The sequence below is a fragment of the Hyla sarda genome, chromosome 4 (genome assembly GCF_029499605.1).
Source record: "Hyla sarda isolate aHylSar1 chromosome 4, aHylSar1.hap1, whole genome shotgun sequence".
NCBI classification, from domain to species: Eukaryota; Metazoa; Chordata; class Amphibia; order Anura; family Hylidae; genus Hyla; species Hyla sarda.
Window position 1 is genome coordinate 174,141,699 of NC_079192.1, and position 20,206 is coordinate 174,161,904.

Here is a 20,206-nt window from a genome sequence, read left to right on the forward strand (position 1 = left end):
GAGGGGTGTAGTTTCCAAAATGGGATCACATGTGGGTATTTATTTTTTAGCGTTTACCGTATATACTCGAGTATAAGCCGAGTTTTTCAGCACGAAAACACCCCCCTCGGTTTATACTAGAGTGAACTCTCCGCCCTCAGTGGTCTTCAACCTGCAAACCTCCAGAGGTTTCAAAACTACAACTCCCAGCAAGCCCGGTCAGCCATCGGCTGTCCGGGCTTGCTGGGAGCTGTAGTTTTGAAACCTCTGGAGGTCCGCAGGTTGAAGACCACTGGCGCCTTCAACATCATCCAGCCCCCTCTCACCCCCTTTAGTTCTGTACTCACCTCCGCTCGGCGCTGGTCCGGTCCTGCAGGACTGTCCGGTGAGGAGGTCGCCCGGTGGGATAGTGGTTCCGGGCTGCCATCTTCACCGGGGAGGCCTCTTCTCCGCGCTTCGGGCCCGGCCCCGGAATAGTCACGTTGCCTTGACAACGACGCAGAGGTACGTTCATTACCAACGTCCCTCTGCGTCATTGTCAAGGCAACGCCTCGATTCTGGGCCCGAAGCGCGGAGAAGAGGCCTCCCCGGTGAAGATGGCAGCCCAGAACCACTATCCCAATGGACGACCTCCCCACCGGACCAGCGCCGAGCGGAGGTGAGTACAGAACTAAAGGGGGTGAGAGGGGGGCTGGATGATGTTGAAGGCCGCAGTGGTCTTCAACCTGCGGACCTCCAGAGGTTTCAAAACTACAACTCCCAGCAAGCCCGGACAGCCAATGGCTGCCCGGGCTTGCTGGGAGTTGTAGTTTTGAAACCTCTGGAGGTCCGCAGGTTGAAGAATATGATGATGACATGTGGTGATGATGACAAGGGGATGATGAAGGGGGGGGGGATTATGGCAAGGGGGTGATGAAGAGGGTTTTTTTTGGAATGATAAGGGGATGATGAAGGGGGGGTGTGGGATGATGAAGGGGGGATGATGACAGGGTGATGATGATGAGGGTGTTAATGAAGGGGGGTCTGGATGATGACAGGGGGGGGATGATATATTTCCCACCCTAGGCTTATACTCGAGTCAATAACTTTTCCTGGGATTTTGGGGTGAAATTAGGGGCCTCGGCTTATATTTGGGTCGGCTTATACTCGAGTATATACAGTATATGTCAGAACCGCTGTAAAATCAGCCACCCCTGTGCAAATCACCAATTTAGGCCTCAAATGTACATAGTGCGCTCTCACTCCTGAGCCTTGTTGTGCATCCGCAGAGCATTTTACGCCCACATATGGGGTATTTCCGTACTCGGGAGAAATTGCGTTACAAATTTGGGGTCTTTTTTTCCTTTTACCTCTTGTGAAAATAAAAAAGTATGGGGCAAAACCAGCATGTTAGTGTAAAACTTTTATTTTTTTATTTTTATTTTTTTTACACTAACAGGCCGGTGTAGCCCCCAACTTTTCCTTTTCATAAGGGGTAAAAGGAGAAAAAGCCCCCACCAAAAAATTTGTAGTGCAATTTCTCTCGAGTACAGAAATACCCCATATGTGGCCCTAAACTGTTACCTTGAAATACGTCAGGGCTCTGAAGTGAGAGAGCACCATGCGCATTTGAGGACTAAAATAGGGATTGCATAGGGTGGACATAGGGGTATTCTACGCCAGTGATTCCCAGACAGGGTGCCTCCAGCTGTTGCTAAATTCCCAGCATGTCTGGACAGTCAGTGGCTGTCCAGAAATGCTGGGAGTTGTTGTTTTGCAACAGCTGGAGGCTCCGTTTTGGAAACACTGCTGTACAATACGTTTTTCATTTTTATTGGGGGGGGGGGGGACACCGTGTAAGGGGGTGTTTATGTAGTGTTTTACCCTTTTATGTGGTAGTGTAGTGTTTTTAGGGTACATTCACATTGGCGGAGGTTTACAGTGAGTTCCCTGCTAGGAGTTTGCGCTGCGGTGAAACATTTACAGCAGCCCAAACTTGAAGCAGGAAACTTACTGTAAACCTGCCCGTGTGAATGTACCCTGTACGTTCACATGGGGGGGGGGGGGGGGGCAAATCTCCAGCTGTTTCAAAACTTTTGCAACAGCTGGAGGCACACTGGTAGTCACCAGAACCTAACTGAAGGTTTACCAAACTCAGTATTTTCCAACCAGTGTGCCTCCAGCTGTTGCAAAACTACAACTCCCAGCATGTACTGATCGCCAAAGGGCATGCTGGGAGATGTAGTTATGCAATAGCTGGAGGTACGCAACTACAACTGCCAGCATGCCGAGACAGCTGTTTGGGCATGCTGGAATTTGCAGTTTTGCAACATCTGGAGGGCTACAGTTTATAGACCACTGCCCAGTGATCTCCAAACTGTGACCCTCCAGATGTTGCAAAACTACAACTCCCAGCATGCCCAGACAAAGAGCTGTTTGGGCATGCTAGGAGTTGTAGTTTTGCAAGATCTGGAGGGATACAGGTTAGAGACCACTATATAGTGGTCTCAAACTGCAGTCCTCCAGCTGTTGCAAAACTACATATTCCAGCATGCCCAAACAGCAAACAGCTGTCTGGGCATGCTGGGAGTTGTAGTCTTGCAACATCTGGAGGGCTACAGGTTAGAGACCACTGTAGCCCTCCAGTTGTTGCTAGGCAACTTACCGGCTTCCGTCTGATCCAGGGAGCCGTCCTCTTCTGCCTCACGCCGCCCGATGATCTCCGTCGTTCCGCTGCCTCCAGACGGGTAAGTGGACGTCGGCGCCGGTTCTCTGTTTACCCCTGTCTGCCCCGCCTATTGTGGGTGGGCAGGACGGGAAAAACTAAAGTAAACCCCGGCCGCCGATCTGCTATTGGTGGTCGCGTCTAGACCACCAATAGCAGGTATGCCACCTCACTCCTATCCCTTCAGGGGATCGTGGGTGTCTTAGACAACCGCGATCCCCGTTATATTCCGGTTCACCATAGACCCGGAATCGGCGCAAATCGCAAGTGTGAATTCACTTGCGACTTGCGCCGATCGCCAGCATGGCATTTGCACGGGGTGCCTGCTGATAGATATCAGCAGTCACCCCGGTCCGGTTCTCCCGTCCGGCGGGGACTGAAATTCCCACGGGCGTATGGGAAGTATCAGGACACAAGGCCGTATGCATACGCCCTTCGTCCCCAACAGATTAAAGGGAACCTGTCATCATTTTTATGGTGACTGAACCATGAGTCATGTGGGGCAGTCCTTGGCTTGCTTTGATCTGATCTCTTTGGGTACAGTCCCTTTTTCAGTATCTTAACCCACGCCTGTTTTTGTCTTTTATATCTTTTTCTCTCTCGTACAAGTTTGTATTTGCTGTTCTATGATCTTAAAGGGGTACTCCGCAGCTCAGTGTTTGGAACAAACTGTTCCGAAAGCTGGAGCCGAGAGCTCGTGACGTCATAGCCCCACACCCTCATGACGTCACGCCCCACCCCCTTAATGCAAGTCTATGGGAGGGGCTGTCACCCCCCTCCCATAGATTTTCATTGAGGAGGCGGGGTTATGACTTCACAAGCTCCAGCGTTCAGAACACTTTGTTCCAAACACTAAGCAGCGGAGTACCCCTTCAAACTGCAATAAGGTTTGGGCCTTTCTATAAGTTAATCTTATTATTCCGTATTACTTGTAATACTGCATATTCTCTTAAGTTTTAAAAGGGCACCTCTGTCAGTTAGGGACAACAGATCTATTGTTACCAGGAGACAGGCAAGTAAACTGTCAGAAACAGACTACATGAGGGCCCGATGTCCACAGATGGGGGTTGTGCTTATAGCCCAACACTGTGCAGGGCTTTTGCCAATCTTGGTGTTCTCTGGCAAATGCCAAATTCGCCACTAGCACCCTTTGCTCTTCACAGATGAAAGTAGGTTCACACTGAACACATGTGACAGAGCCTGGAGATGCCGTGGAGGACGTTCTGCTGCCTGTAACATCCTCCAGCATAACCGGTTTGGTGGTGGGTCAGTAATGGTGTGGGGTGGCATATCTTTGGGAGGCCACACAGCCCTCCATATGCTTGCCAGAGGTAGCCTGACTTCCATTAGGTACCAAGATGAGATCCTCAGACCCCTTATGCTGGTGTGGTTGGCCCTGGGTTCCTCCCAATGCTAGACCTCATGTGGCTGGAGTGTGTCAGCAGTTCCTGCTAGAGGAAGGCATTGATGCTATGGACTGGTCCGCCCGTTCGTTCCCCAGACCTGAATCCGATTGAGCACATCTGTGACATCATGTCTCGCTCCATCCACCAACTCCACGTTGCACTACAGACTGTCCAGGAGTAGGCGGATGCTTTAGTCCAGGTGTGGGAGGACATCCCTCAGGAGACCATCCCTCACCTCATCAGGAGCATGCCCAGGGGTTGTAGGGAGGTCATATGGGCACGTGGAGGCCACACACACACACTACTGAGCCTCATTTTCACTTGTTTTAAGGACGTTACATCAAAGTTGGATCAGCCTGTAGTGTGGTTTTCCATTTTGATTTTGAGTGTGACTCCATATCCAGACCTCCATGGGTTGATAAATTTGATTTCCATTGATAATTTTTGTGTGATTTTGTTGTCAGCACATTCAACTATGTAAAGACGAAAGTATTTCATACAATTAGTTCATTCATTCAGATCTAGGATGTGTTATCTTAGTGTTCCCTTTATTTGAGCAGTGTACAACGTGACCTGTTTTCTGAGGAATCAAAGCATGTATAAGCCGAGCCTAAGCTAGTAGAGGATCCAGCAAAGTATATTTTCTTTATATTTTCCAATCCTTTCGAATCCAAATTTGGCTCTGGTTTGAAAAAAAAAACTGCAACAAAAACTCTTTGCTATATTAAGATTTGTAGTTAAAGTCATAAATGCATCTATGAATAAAATGTAATGTTTTTTTTTTTTTTTTTTTTTTTAATCCTTTAACAGTTTAAGATGTACTGTACAAGGGCATAGGAAACGCTCAGACAAAGTGATGAGTGCTGACACTAATTGTTTATTTTTACAATTGTATAGAAAACAAGAATCTATATACAACATCTACAGACCAGCTTGCCTAAGCTGAAGTACCTCAAAGTAGTCAGATATACTGTAATTTGTCATGCCAGAATAAAATAGCCAAGACTACGAAATACAATATTTACATTACCACTTAAGAGTACGTTCACACTGTGGAATCTCCACTCACAGAATTCTGCAAGCTGAGATTTCGTCTGGCGGCCGCCAACGAAAATACGTTGGCGGCAGGACCGCACCGTAACCATTGACTACTATGCAGTGCTCACTGGATTCCGCACAAAGATTGAACATGTTCATTCTCTGTGTGAAAGGGTTTCGTGGAAGACCCATTCACACTGATTCACGGCGTGGAATTCTGCTCACGGAATTCTGCAATGTGAACATACCTTAACAGTCTACCCATACCCTTAAATGATCTACTTCAGATTCCATGTTCAAACATTTTGTAATAGGCTACAATATAAGAATTTGAAGCTTAGAAATGATTGTCACAAAAGAAAGACCTCTAGTAGTGGAGGACAATTCTTATTTTTGCCCTGGTGAGATAGACATCTTACAGTAACGTGAAGAGTACATCATTACAGGTTCCTTTACAAACTTGCAACAGCAGGAACTTATATAGCCAACATAACTTCTAAAGAACAGATGGAATGCAAGTTTTGGAGTAAAATGCATTTGGTTTCACTTCTCTATGGGGAAAAAGAGAAGGATTAAAAAGTAATAAAATCCTCTTTCCCTGGCTGGTAGCTTTCAGCTAAAGGGGTTATCCAGGATAAGGAAAAAGAGAGCTTATTTCTTCCAAAAACGCTCCCCGTCTGTCGCCAAGTTAGGTGTGGTTTGGCAGCTTGGTTCCATTGAAGTTGGAATACCACACCCAACTTGGAGACAGACGGGCAGTGGTTTTTGAAAGAAATTAGCTGTTTTTCCATTCCTGGATAACCCCTTTAAGAGGCATTAAACCAATATAAGCTGTTCATGACCTGATCTCTTTTTTTTTTAATGACCTGTGTTTATTTCTAAAAATGCAATTTACTGGTATTGTATAGATTCTATAGGGAGGCTCGTCCCAATTTTTTCTGGTTTATTCCCTTCCCTTTGTTCCGGAGTTATGGGGTGTTTCCATCAGATGGGTGTGAATCTAATTACACCGTGCTGCTAGTTTTGGGTGGGCTCATCTCTGCCGGAGTCATGAATAACATACATGTGTTTAGTATGCACTTCCTTCTGACTTAGTCAGCAGATTTGCTGCAGAAGCCAATCCTTACCAGCACATTATGATTAGGTGCATGCCCATCTGACAGGCTCAGGAATCTGTCAGAAACTATAACAACCCATAATTACGGAAAGGGGGGGGGGGGAATCAACAAACCGTAAAAAGGCATGTGATCAGCCCTCCTAAGTAATCTATACATACTAGTAATACCTGTAAATTTATAGAACATTCTAGAACATTTAACATAAATAATTTATAGAACATTAAATAATGTTCATTTAAAAAAAAAAATCATACATATGTAGATCTAGAACTACAAAGAACTCGCTAAATCAAGTTGTGACCATTTAGTACATGGTAGTCTCAAGTCCCCCAAAGCAAAAGCTAGTTAACCTCTTATCTGTGCACCCGAGTCCTTCCACTGATTGTGTTTACAGAGTAACTGTTACAGTTGTCCTTTAATGTTCTATCAGTTAACTGGGTCACCTTCTGTATTCTGTGGTAGAACCAGAATTTGAAGAATCCTCTGGTTCTAGAGGTAGAGATGGAGGTTTTGAGACTGGAGCATTGGAGCCTAAAATAAAAAGTTAGATATTATATAAAAATAAAAAAACAAACAAAAAACAAATTGTTTTCAAGTGCAAGATGTTACCTGCGGGCAGAGTAGGAGCTTTACTGTATCCGGCCGCAGAAGACATCGCCCTTCCTAGGGCTTGATTAGAGCCCAGTGGGGTCTGCTCTGTGCTAGGACCTTTCACTGCTGCACGCTGTTTGGCCTTCTGGTCTTTTGTCTGTTTGGTCCACACTAGATTCTCTCCAACTTGCAAAGCAGCCCCCAACTTCTGTGCCATATCAACCATCTGGAGAAAAAAGGGACCAATATGGAGTTCGTTTTATAGAGTGGTGACAAAATGAATTGATTTTGAATAATTTTGGTAGTATATCTTGTTTCCACTAAAAATACATACGGTAAACTAAACCAGTAGATAATATCTTTCTTGCCTGATCCTTTTAACGGATTCCTATTTCTGTTCCATTAGAAATTCATTATACAGAGAATCTGCTGTTCACACCATAGTCATGGTTTCTGTTATAACAAAAATCATGACAGCAGTGCCACTGTAATAAACTTTACTGTGATGGCAGTAAACTGCAAGACAAGTTACACATGCACGTTGGAGTCATTGTCATTGTATTCTGCAGGATTCTATGTAGTTTCAGGCTAAATCCTATTTCGGTGATCACTGATAAAGGACCAAGAAGTCTGAAAAGCATCTGATCCAGAGCACTCACACTCAAAGACCACTTTTACCACCACTGTGTAACTGCCCAGCAAAAAGGACCCCAAATTTGACAGGATACAGTGTCATCAAAGAAAGCTGTTTCACCATCAGAGGGCGCGCACCGACGTGGACCTGCGGTTACCATCTCCAGAATTGGCATCTCCATTTAGGGTGACCTGTCTGTCGGGAGGCAGATGCCGTCATTTGAACCGGGACAAGACCAGTTCATTATCAGGACACCGTAGGACTTCTTAATCCGAGACCATTGCATGGACGGGTAAGTGGTACATAGTACCAGTGTTTTACTATCATTCACCTGTGCCGACAAGGGGGGATTAGTGCGATCACTTGCACCTACTTGGAAGTCTCCGTATATCACAGTCCCAGGGCTGCGCTGCCTAAACAGTAACATTGATACAAACATTGAACTGAAAGAAAAAGAAATCTTTAATCGACAGAGTGGGCAAGAACTGGGGGACTGCAGCGCTTGCTAAACGGGCAGCGCTTGACTCAGCTCCCCTTCTCTGATCAGTGGTTGTATCGTTCATTCAGGGAGACGTGCAAGGATCCTGCACCCTCTCCAACTGTTATCTACTTTTATCTATTGTTTTAAATGTAATCAGCTATAGTTTTCAATAAATTTGTTTTGTACCTTGAACATGTAATTTACCATATTTTCTCACCTGCATCAGTACATCACCTGCACTAACATTATCCAATTCCCTCATTTGCACTTTTTATATAATTCTCTCACTTCATAATGTATTAAAAAAAACTAAGTCCTTGTTGATAATCACTCCTTGCTTCTTTTGGGTGTATAAGAGGATATCACCCAGACAGTTCTCGGACAAACTGGTAGATTGAGTACCTCCAAGCCCCCCCTTTTTTCTATTTATATCCTATAAATGCTGAGACACTATCACAGTATATAAAAGCTGACTGCATGCATCTATATGAAAAATACAGGATCTCGTAGTATCAGCTGTGACTCAAGCTAACTACAAGTCACATCATGTGCAGATAAACAAGAGAACTAGGAACTGACTCAAATATAGCCTGAAACTGCATAGAATCCCGCAGAAAGCAATGACAAGCAGCTCCAAGGCGCACATGCTTACTGTCAATTCTGATGGGAGAACCAATATAGGCTTTGAACTGAGCTTCTGACGTCATGTGAACATTGCCTTAAAAAGGAAAGTCTCTAAAGCAATGTTACCCAACCAGGGCACCTCCAGCTGTGGCAAAACTACAATTCCCAGCATGCTCGGACAGCCGAAGGCTGTCCGGGCATGCTGGGAGTTGTAGTTTTGCCACAGCTGGAGGCACCCTGGTTGGGGAACACTGCTCTAGAGCAATGTTTCCCAATCAGGATGCCTTCAGCTGTTGCAAAACTACAACTCCCAGCATGCCCAGACAACCTTTGGCTGTTAGTTGTAGTTTTGCAATAGCTGGAAGCACACTGGTTTGGAAACCCTGCCTTTGAGTTTCTCTATAATCTTAGACCAGGTTTTGCTTGCAGTTACGGTTTGCATTTCATTTTTACCTCCGGGTCAAATTCAGCTGAAGTCTCCCTGAGAACACTGACTTTGCGTTCTAGCTCCTGGTACTGGGACAGGGCTCCCTTTTTATCACCCTGGTTATACAGCAGAATTGCAAAGTTCAAATTCACAAGGGGGTCTGTCCTGAGAGAAAGAAACAGGTATATTACTAAAATACTGAAACAACAACAACAAAAGTCATATAAAGAAAGGAAATGACAATAAATAATTGTACAAATGTCATGTTCACTCACTGGTCGAGATTAGCTGCTTGTTGGTATGAGCTCTTGGCATTCTCTGTATCTTCCAGGTATGTAAGCGACACTTAAAGTAGAAAAGAATGATACAAGTAAGTATTAGCTGCGCTAAAACACAAGTGATGTATAGTATAGCTGCGATGCCAAGTTCTGCATAGATCACCTGCCAAAAGCATGTAAAGTGTTGCGTTTCCATGGTGTAGGGAGATGGCTGCACTCAGAAAATGGAAAGCTGAGGCATACTGCTGCATGCTGAGATGAACAAGCCCAAGATTGTAGAGCACTCTCCAGTCAAATGGGGAAAGGTACAGAGCACGCTTCAGACAACTGATGGCCTGTGACAGATCCCACCAACATGCACGTGTGGGGGGGGAAAAAAGGCACACATACACAATTCATCACATCAGTAACGTAATTCATCACACGTAATTTATTATACAAAAAATGTTATATGTTACAGATGGCATAAACCTTTTATTTTGTATAGCTTCAAATTACAGAATCATGATGCACCCAGATGACAACCAGTCTAAGTTCACTTCCTACTCAAAGTAGTAGTGGTCACATTGCTTTTAGCTACACTAAGCTGTTATCCAGGAAGAATGCAGTAGGATTACTGGGTAAAGGGAGAGAAAATAAAAAAGTAGGTGTGTGAAATTAAAGGGGTACTCTGGCGCTGTCACGCCCCCTCCCATAGGCTTGCATTGAGGGGCGGAGCATGACGTCACACGGGGGCGGAGGCGTGACTTCACACGCCGCCGGCACCGGTAATCAGACCCGGAGCGAATACGCTCCGGGGACTGATTTTAATGGGGTGCCGCATGCAAGACCATGGGGGATCCCCAGCAGCAGGACCCCCGCGATCAGGCATCTTATCCCCTATCCTTTGAATAGCGAATAAGATGTCTAAGCGCCGGAGTACCCCTTTAAATTTTCGCTTCAAAGGGGTGCTCCACTTTTTTAAATCAACTGGTGCCAGAAAGTTAACAGATTTGTAAATGACTTCTATTTTTTTTAAAAACATATTTTTATTGGTTTTCAATCAACTGAATAAGCCTATAAACAGTTCCAGCAGACCCTCCCCCTCCACTCCCCACATAGTCATGCCTAGGGAACAGCTGTACAAGAACTGAAACTCATATATGCAATCAAGGGAAGGGAGGCCCACCCCGAACAACAACACATGAAGACCACACTACAGACAATTCCATTCACACACACACATCCAAACACTCCCTAAGAGCTCCTTAGTATCCATGTAGCCATTTACGATTGAGAGACTCCCCGAACTGGAGGATCAGTAGAGACATCTAACAACAACCACGGAAACCAAACCATGTCAAACTTTTTCGGACATTTCCTACTGACATAGTAGTACTTCCAGTACTTATCAGCTGCTGTATGTTCCACAGCAAGTTCTTTTGTTTTTGAATTTCATTTCTGTCTGACCACAATGCAGGAGAGGTTTGCTATGGGGATTTGCTCCTACTCTGGACAGTTCCTGACATGGACAGAGGTGTCAGCACAGAGCACTGTGGTCAGACAGAAAGGAAATTAAAAAAAGAAAAGAACGTCCAGCAGCTGGTAAGTACTGGAAGGATTAAGATTTTTAAATAGAAGTAATTTACAAATCTATATGGTGTGAAAACAGTGCTAAAATATGGATGTGGTGGTGTGCCCAATTAAGTTGCTATACTACAAGTATGAATTCCTGTATATCATGCACAGTACCTCCCGGCGGCCCCAGCGTTTTTAAAGTTAACATGGGGCCGCAGAAAGGTAACCGGGACATCCTTGTGTCCCGAAAAAATCTTTTGGGACACAGGGATGTCCCGAATGTGAGGGGGGAAGTTAATATCGGCAGGGATGCCTGGGGTGTGGATAATCTATACCCCGGGCGTCCCAGCCGACTGCAGCACCCGGCGTGTAAGATGACCCCTGACTTTTGAGAACATTTTACTGGGTTTAAAAGTCATCTTATACGCAGGAAAATACGGTACTTGAGGTTTTGATGCGTTTGTCATGAGATAGTTGTTCTGAAGCTGCTAGGTCCAAAGGAAAGCTTGTGTCCAAGATTTCGAGAGGTAACGGGAGAATTCCCCGGCCGGCGGCGTCTCAACCGTGACTTTTTCAGTTCGCAGTTAATCCAGTGGTGTTAGGCTGTAGGTAGTGAGGTCACGACGATTGCTGTGGAGGTCCACAATAATTTCCATCGCGTTTCGGAAACGGAGAAACTGTTTCCTTCATTGGGGATAGTATGTCTGTGACCTCTGCTTTCTTATATAACTCTGCTCACTAAGTGATTACTTTCCACATCACTCATGGCGGCTGCTGTATAAGTCACAGACTAGCGATATGTATGTGCAGGTAGGTGACGACTGCCGTGGGCCCTGTTCCTCGCCTCTGTCTCCGTCCACTCCTCTCATCACTTTTGTCTTCGTTCGGACTGCTTCACAAAACACGGGCGTTCTCCCGTTACCTCTCGAAATCTTGGACACAAGCTTTACTTTGGACCTAGCAGCTTCAGAACAACTATCGCATGACAAGCGCATCAAAAATGCAAGTATATAAAAATATACATATAAAAGAACAGAATAACGGACATTGAAAATAGCAACATGTATGATATATAAGATTTAGTTTCTTTTCTAGCAAGCATTCTATTTGCAAAATCTTTAGGATAGCAATTTATTTAATTCAGTCACTGACATCATCACGTACTGTACATATGGGTACATTTTCTTCAAATTATAATATCTTTATGTACACATGCAGATAGCACTTACACACGAGTGTACAAATATGGCATCATCTTTCTCTTATTCATAGCTTCAACGCAATTGTATATTTCACTTATCCTGTCATCCTCTAGACCACCAAACACGTGGCCCCAATAAGAAAAGTATGCTGTCTTATATATAGGTCCTATATAGCGCTTACTAATATACATATATTTTAATTTACAAATCTGTTTAACTTTATGGCACCAGTTGATTTAAAAAAAAAATGTTTTCCAATGGAGTACCCCTTTAAGAATGCATGGTGCTTAGTATATTATATTATAAGGTAGTCTGTAAAAATACAACACCATTGCCCTCCAGTCTTTTTACAATAACTTTGTGATGCAGTGATTGTGTATTGGTGCCATGAATTGTCAGATCTTACACAACCATACACCATCTACAAATACATGTCAGGTTAGAACAATTCACTTTGCGTTGGGTCACTGCCTCATATTTAAACTGTTTTGGTAAATCTATGGAATTCTATGTATTAAATAGAGATCCCAAACGCCCCTTCTTTATCAAAATGATAATACCGGCAATGAAAACATCCATTCTTACCGCTACATATTTCTTCTTCCCATAAAAGCACATTCCAATGTTGTTCCATAGTGGGGAGCTCTCTGGAACACTAGATGCAGCGACTCTATACTTACTAAGGGCAACATCGTAATCCCCATGTGACTGCATCATACAGCCAGCTGCTAGTATTCCCTTTAAAACAAAGTACAATTGGTCACAAACCTTACAGAGGTTATAAATTATTAGTGTATGTGTTATAGCTTTACAGTACATTACTAGTGAATTGACTGTAAAATTTGAAAGCTTAACATAAATAAGTAGTTTCTAATTTCTCAGCTCACTACAGATAAAACACTCTGCATTATGTAGTATGTGCACGTTACAATACCTTATAATTGCTAGGGTCATACGTGAGAGCATTCCCAAGGTACTCAAAGGCTTTCTGATACAGACCATTCTGTGGTAAGATTTAAAGGTAAATCAGTATCACACAAAGTAAGCTAGAAACAAGAATAATAGACATATGATGGTACATATAGGCCGGCATTTATCATTGTAGGTGTGAGTGAAGCACTTATCATTGTAGGTGTAAGTGAAGCATTTATCATTGTAGGTGTAAGTGAAGCATTTATCATTGTAGATGTAAGTGAAGCATTTTTCTACACTTTTTGTGTGCTGATAATGTGTAGGAGCAACAAATTTATTAAATTGTCACAAAGCATTTAAAATATTTTGTGCAGGTAAATATTTTCTGAAATTTCTCTCTTCACATACACCAAAAAGCTAAGCTAAGTCTGGGCTGATGTAGTTTTAGAGACTTTTCAGTGGCTTTGTGCCTTTTTTTGGCAATACACATGATATGGAAGGGTTTTATGAACTGCGCCTTTTTGTGAAAAGTTGCAGTTCATAAAACCCTTCTATATCATGTGTATTGCCAAAATCAGTGGATTGCAACTCAAAATCAGCAGAAATGTGTAAAGAAAAAGGCGCAAATAATCCCTGCTTGCGCCTTTTTTGCACCTTTTCTAGACACAGAAAACAGTCTAAAGACAATGATAAATGTCAGCCATAGACTTTATCATCAGATACATTAGGTAGGAAACATAGAACTTGGCCCAAAGGTTTTATTCCAAAAATACAAGCATGTGATTACAAGGAACACAATTATCTGTTTGACTGCTGGAAAACGCACTCACCACAAGAATGGGGGTCCCTTGTCCCGCCATGTGAATGGAGCAGTGGTCGAGCATTAAGGCTGATGCTCCATCCACTCTCAATATGACTGATGGAAATATCTGAAAAAAGTTTTTAGTGATACTCAGCAGTCACACAGCAAGTTAATGGAGCGGACTGCTATTCCATTCATACAGCAGCCAGACCCCCAAGATCAGACAATTATCACTTATTCTGTGGATAGGTGATAAATTGTAATCTTGGGATAACTTTTATTTCTTCAGCCATTTAGTATTTTCCCCAAAGTAAACCAGGGATGGAGTAGTCTAAATTTAGTCTGCATAGACAACAAAGCACATAATGGTCAAATTTTTTTAGATAATAAAATTACAATGGTCCTAAATAAGGAATTAAGGGAGAGAGTATAAAGCACTTTTTACACAGGACACTTAAAGGGGTATTCTGGCCTTATACATCTTATCCCCCATCTAAAGTATAAGGGATAAGATGTATGATCGCAGGGGTCCTACCACTGGGACCCCCACAATCTCTGTGCAGCCCCCAGCATTCTGACATGAATGGAGGGGGCATGTTGTGATGTCACGTCTCGAAGGCAGCACCTGGCACAGAATGCTGGGGGGCTGCACCAAGATCGCGGGTGTCCCAGCAGCAGGACCCCTGCGATCATACATCTTATCCCCTATCCTTCGGATAAGGGATAAGATGTAGAAGGCCGAAATACTTCTTTAATGGTTGAACAGGCAGATTTTTGCCCAGTGTTCAAGACACACACACACACACGCTCATTGGCTGATCGCTGGGATTGTTTGGCCCTAAAAATCATTGTTGGTCAGCTAGAAATCTCCCTGTGTAAACAGAGGACATGCAGCAAACAATGTACTGTATGTTTGAAGAATAGTCCGGTACGCACTATTCTTATTCTATCCTGCCCAGGCTGCAAAAAAAATTTAAATAAACTTTCACTTACCTTCCTACGTTCCCCCAGAACTCCGCTACAGCTGATCGGGACATCATTGCTGCCGGTGATAGGCTGAAGCGCCGTGTGACGTTACGGGCTAGGGGAAGTAGTAAGAAGACAGCCTGGCCGACTGATCAGCTGTAGCGGAGCTCCGGGGGAACGTAGGAAGGTTAGTGAAAAGGAGATTTTTGTTTTGTACTCACTGTAAAATCTCTTTCTCGTAGCCTTCATTGGGGGACACCTAACTGATGGGTATATGCTCTTGCCACTAGGAAAAAAAGTCGGCTCCTCCCTGGCAGGATATACCTGCCCACCTACAGTGAGGTAATCCGTTTTGTCACAAAGCAGGAGAAGCCAACAAAGACATATGTCCGAAGGACCCTAGAAAGGAATCCCAGATAAACAACCCAAGAACTGGAAAACATTATCCGGAAAAAAGATGAAGAAATTGGTGGGTGCGGTGTCCCCGAATGAAGGCTATGAGAAAGAGATTTTACGGCGAGTACAAAAAAAAAAATCTCCTTTTCTCGGTCGCTCTTCATTGGGGGACACCTAACTGATGTGACGTACCAAAGCTGTCCCCTAGGGTAGGAAAAACAACCACCAGAGAAAAAGAATCAGTCCCGAGACTGAACTCGTCTGTCTACAAGGCCTGTGGACGAGCCCCCCAGGCAGAGACACACCAGGCCCAGAAATTGAACTCCCAGAAGATGAACTAGGATGCCAAGGGAAGGGGCCGTCCTCTGTAGAGACCAAAGACATCCGGGTCATATAGAGAGAAAAGAAACCACAGGAAAAAAGAAAGATGGCAATTTGCTCTGGTGGAGAGGGCCGGTGCATGAGAGCAAAGACCTGAATAGCCGCAGACCCAAAAACCCCTGTCCCAGGGGCCCTCCATGAGCACCAAGAAGGCAAAAATAGCCGTACTGGTGTAAAGCGGATAACCGGAACGCCCTCCAACTCAGGAGGATATGGACCCCGAAGGAAGAAAGGAGCGGCAAACACCCTGAAAAGGGGGGCATCTCGGATACCGGAGAATCCGACAAATAAACGGGAGACTTACAGTCACCTGGAAGACGAACCCCAGATGAGTAAGGAAAACAGACGTGCGCGAAAACTCTCCGGGCAACAAACTTCCATGAAGGACAGAAAATAAGAACTCCCCGGCTAATGGGATTGCGGAGGAGTCTTTGCTGGATCACTACACGTCCAAGACCTGAACCATCACCAAGGCCCAAGGAACCTGAAGAGCCGCCTGAAAAGAAGGCACGCCCCAGCATCCTAGGACAGAGTCCAAGCCAAGGAGATCAACCAGTCATAGACCCCAGTGGTCCGAGCGGACCAGAGCACACTGAAGAAACATCCCGCCAGAATAGGAATGGAAGGAGAAACAAATGAGAACCCCGCTGGGATTCTCAGGGTCTGGGCACAGGAAGGATGACTCCGGAAGACTTTGATGTCAGTGCAGTACAACTGTCACAGAGAAAAGGGAAGGAAGAACACGCCCTTCCAGGGAGATTGTACAAACTCCTCCAACAGAGGAGAGAGCAAAGTCTGCGTGAGCAGCAATAGATAACCAAAAAACAGAGAGAGAGCCAGGCTGTAATAGTGAACAGTATACACAAGCCTAGACGGTAAAAATCCCTGTTGAATGCTCTCAGCAAAAAAAAAAAAAAAAAAAAAAACAGGGACCCTGCCAGATACCACACCTATATAGTGGGAACAGCGAGATGGCATGGAAATGCTGCCCCACAGGCACGGGACAAGTACTGGGTGGACGGAGCCCCCAGGCCCCAGCGGCAACCATCGCTGCCTGGAGGAGCCACCTTGTGTCCCAAGAGGGAAAGGAATCCTGTACACTGGAGCTGGGCAAAAAATGCAAGACGTGTTGAGAGCCATTCCAGACAGTAACGAGTAGGTGCCTGAGCCACCCCGGACAGAAAACCCCGGAAAAAAATGTATACTCACCTCAGATGCCACATACTCCCCCAGGATGTCTTCAGACAGCTTTTTAGTCACCTGCATCACGTCATGCTGCGACAGAGAGGACGAGCAGGGAAATAGGGGGACCCGGACCCTAGGTGCAACCCCAGGCGTTGGCGGGAAGGGGTTAACGGTGCAAATAATTTTATGACCCGTGCCCCTTAACCGCATATGGGGAAACAGGTAGCGCCATGCTCCTGAACCCCCACCTGAAAAAAAAAGGAAACAAAAGGTAGTAAAGAATCTAATTAAACAGCCCTTCCTAGAAAATAATAAAAAAAGACCAGGTCTGGGGAGCTCCAAGACCTGTGTCTTGCCTCCTGCTGAAACTAGCTAAAACTGATTACCTCACTTCCAGTGGGCGGGTATATCCTGCCAGGGAGGAGCCGACTTTTTTTCCTAGTGTCAGCACCTCCTAGTGGCAAGAGCATATACCCATCAGTTAGGTGTCCCCAATGAAGAGTGACCGAGAAAGTTTATTTTCACTTTTTTTGTAGCCCGGGCAGGATAGAATAAGAATAGTCCATACCGGACTATTCCTTTAAAAGGGGTTGTGCGCTGCCCTGCCTTTCGGAGCTCCGCTCACAGCATCCGGAATTTCATTACTCCGAACGCTGTGTGCGGGCTTCCGTGTTCGCGGCCGCCGCGCCCCCTTCCCATAGACTTTCATTGAGGGGGCGGGCGAGACGTCACGAGGGGCCGGGCGTGACGTCACGCCCGGCGGCCGCGAACACGGAAGCCCGCACACAGCGTTCGGAGTAATGAACGAAAGGCAGGGCAGCACACAACCCCTTTAAGGGCCGCATGAATCTACCCTGGCCTGAACAATCACTGTTTTTTTTTACACTGCAGTATTTTGGTCAATATTGTGCTTCAGTATTTGTAAATCTGAAGTGGTACCTGCACCGACTGATGTAAAACACTGGCTAAAAAACTGCCATAAGAAAAATAAAAACTGACCAATTCACATGGGCAGAAAATACCAGAAAAAAGGGACAATTTCTTAAGCTTTGACACTTTTTTGTGGATTTTCTTTTCGTCTGTAGTGAAATTCCATTCTGTGCAGACTACATATGCAGCATTTAAGTTTATGGGTCAATCTCAATTTTAGTTAAATCCAGCATCTTCTCTGTTTGTTTTTTTCTCTGACAAAAGCCAGTACAAAATGTGCCAAAACAAAAAAAAAAAAGAAAAACTAAATAAGTTTTAAAAAAAAACATACCATTAAATGGGTAATCCAGAAATAGAAAAAAAATAAGCTAATTTTGTACAAAACCAGCACCACACCTGTCCTCAGATTGTGTGTGGTATTACATCTTGGCTCCATTCACTTTAATAGACCTGGGCTGCAATATCACACAACCTGAAGACAGACATACTGTTATTTTTTTTGTAGTTTTATTTTTTTTACTTTATTTATTTATTTTTTTAAATTCTATCTATTTCTATAATCCTGGAAAGCCCTTTAAAATAACTGAAATGTACAGAATATTTTAAATGCATTATAAACGCAGGGAAAAAGTGTGAATTATGGTACCCAAAAGTACAAGGGAAGTGAATCAGTATCTGAGCTGGATTATTTTTTATTCATCACCTGTAAGTACATGAGTCCTAGTGTGGTTAACAACTCTGTGCTCTCCGGAGACAACCTTAAAAAAAAAAAAAAAAAAAAATTATTATGTTTCATGACATCACTCTAAGAGGTTTTCTGGTTATATATAAATTAAAGGAACATTCAAGTTTAGGAAAATGTATCCCCTATCCAAAGGAAAACAGCTTTGTGCTCTCCCAATGCACGAAGCGGTGATCGACACACCACCTCCATGCATCTCTATGGGAGAGCTGAAAATACACGAGAACATCGCTTCGGCTCTCCCATAGAGATTCATGAAGGGCGCGTGCCAACTCCCACTCTGCGCACGAGAAGAGCCGGAGTGCCGTACAGGAGATCGCAGGGGGTCCCAGCAGTTGGCCCCCTCGTGATCAGACACTTATACAGTCATGGCCGTAAATGTTGGCACCCCTGAAATTTTTCAAGAAAATTAAGTATTTCTCACAGAAAAGGATTGCAGTAACAGATGTTTTGCTATACATGTGTTTATCCCCTTTGTGTGTATTGGAACTAAACCAAAAAAGGGAGGAGAAAAAGCAAATTGGACAAAATGTCACAACAAACTCCAAAAATGGGCTGGACAAAATTATTGGCACCCTTTCAAAATTGTAGAAAAATAAGATTGTTTCAAGCATGTGATGCTCCTTTAACCCCTTAAGGACACAGCCCATTTTCACCTCAAGGACGGGAGCATTTTTTGCACATCTGACCACTGTCACATTAAGCATTAATAACTCTGAGATGCTTTTACTTTTTATTCTGATTCCGAGATTGTTTTTTCGTGACATATTCTACTTTATGTCAGTGGTAAATTTTCGTCAATACTTGTATAATTTCTTGGTGAAAAAATTTCTGCTAATAAGGAAAATAGACATCCCAAATAAATGATATATTGATTCACATATACAATATGTCTCCTTTATGTTTGCATCATAAAGTTGACATGTTTTTAATTTTGGAAGACATCAGAGGGCTTCAAAGTTCAGCAGCAATCGGAATTTTTCAGGGACCAGTTCAGATTTGAAGTGGATTTGAGGGGCCTTCATATAAGAAATACCCTAAAAATGACCCCATTATAAAAACTGCACCCCTCGAAGAATTCAAAATGACATTCAGAAAGTGTGTTAACCCTTTAGGTGTTTCACAGAAATAGCAGCAAAATGTAGGAGAAAATTAAAAATCTTCGTTTTTTACACTCGCATGTTCTTGTAAACCCAGTTTTTGAATTATTACAAGGGGTAAAAGGAGATAAATCACCCTAAAATGTGTAACCCAATTTCTCTCGAGTAAGGAAGTACCTCATATGTGGATGTCAAGTGCTCTGCGTGTGCACTAGAGTCGGATGTGTACATTTTTTTTTTTTTTTTTTTTTTTTTACTTAAATGCTGTTTTTTTCCCCATATTTTACATTTTTACAAGGGGTAATAGGAGAACATGCCCCCCTGAATTTGTAACCCCATCTCTTCTGAGTATGGAAATACCCCATGTGTGGACATCAAGTGCACGGCGGGTGCACTACAATGCTCAGAAGAGGAGTCACATTTGGCTTTTGAAAAAAAATTTCTGAAATGGTTTTTGGGGGGCATGTCTCATTTAGGAAGCCCCTATGGTGCCAGAACAGCAAAAAAAAGCCCCACATGGCATACCATTTGGGAAACAACACCCTTCGAGGAACGTAACAATGGGTACAGTGAGCCTCAACACCTCACGGGTGTTTGACAAATTTCCGCTAAAGTTGGACTTGAAAATGAAAAATATATTTTATTTCACGAAAATGCTAGTGCTACCCCAAATTTTTCATTTTCACAAGGGGTAATTGGAGAAAATGCCCCCCAAAGTTTTAAACCCAATTTCTTCTGAGTATGGATATACCC

General features: G+C 43.9%; 1 protein-coding gene across 1 annotated transcript in view; it reads right to left on the reverse strand.

The window, feature by feature from the left end:
• Positions 1-6,482: 6,482 nt before the first annotated feature.
• BBS4 (Bardet-Biedl syndrome 4) overlaps positions 6,483-20,206 on the reverse strand; it is a 57,112-nt gene continuing 43,388 nt past the window's right edge. Inside the window, exons 9-16 of the mRNA XM_056572792.1 lie at positions 18,315-18,369; positions 12,974-13,042; positions 12,625-12,777; positions 9,444-9,615; positions 9,278-9,347; positions 9,029-9,167; positions 6,855-7,062; positions 6,483-6,776 (exon numbers count right to left, since the gene is read on the reverse strand). Of these exons, the coding sequence (XP_056428767.1) occupies positions 6,685-6,776; positions 6,855-7,062; positions 9,029-9,167; positions 9,278-9,347; positions 9,444-9,615; positions 12,625-12,777; positions 12,974-13,042; positions 18,315-18,369 (958 nt within the window). The 3' untranslated portion in view covers positions 6,483-6,684. The remainder of the gene's footprint in view (positions 6,777-6,854; positions 7,063-9,028; positions 9,168-9,277; positions 9,348-9,443; positions 9,616-12,624; positions 12,778-12,973; positions 13,043-18,314; positions 18,370-20,206) is intronic.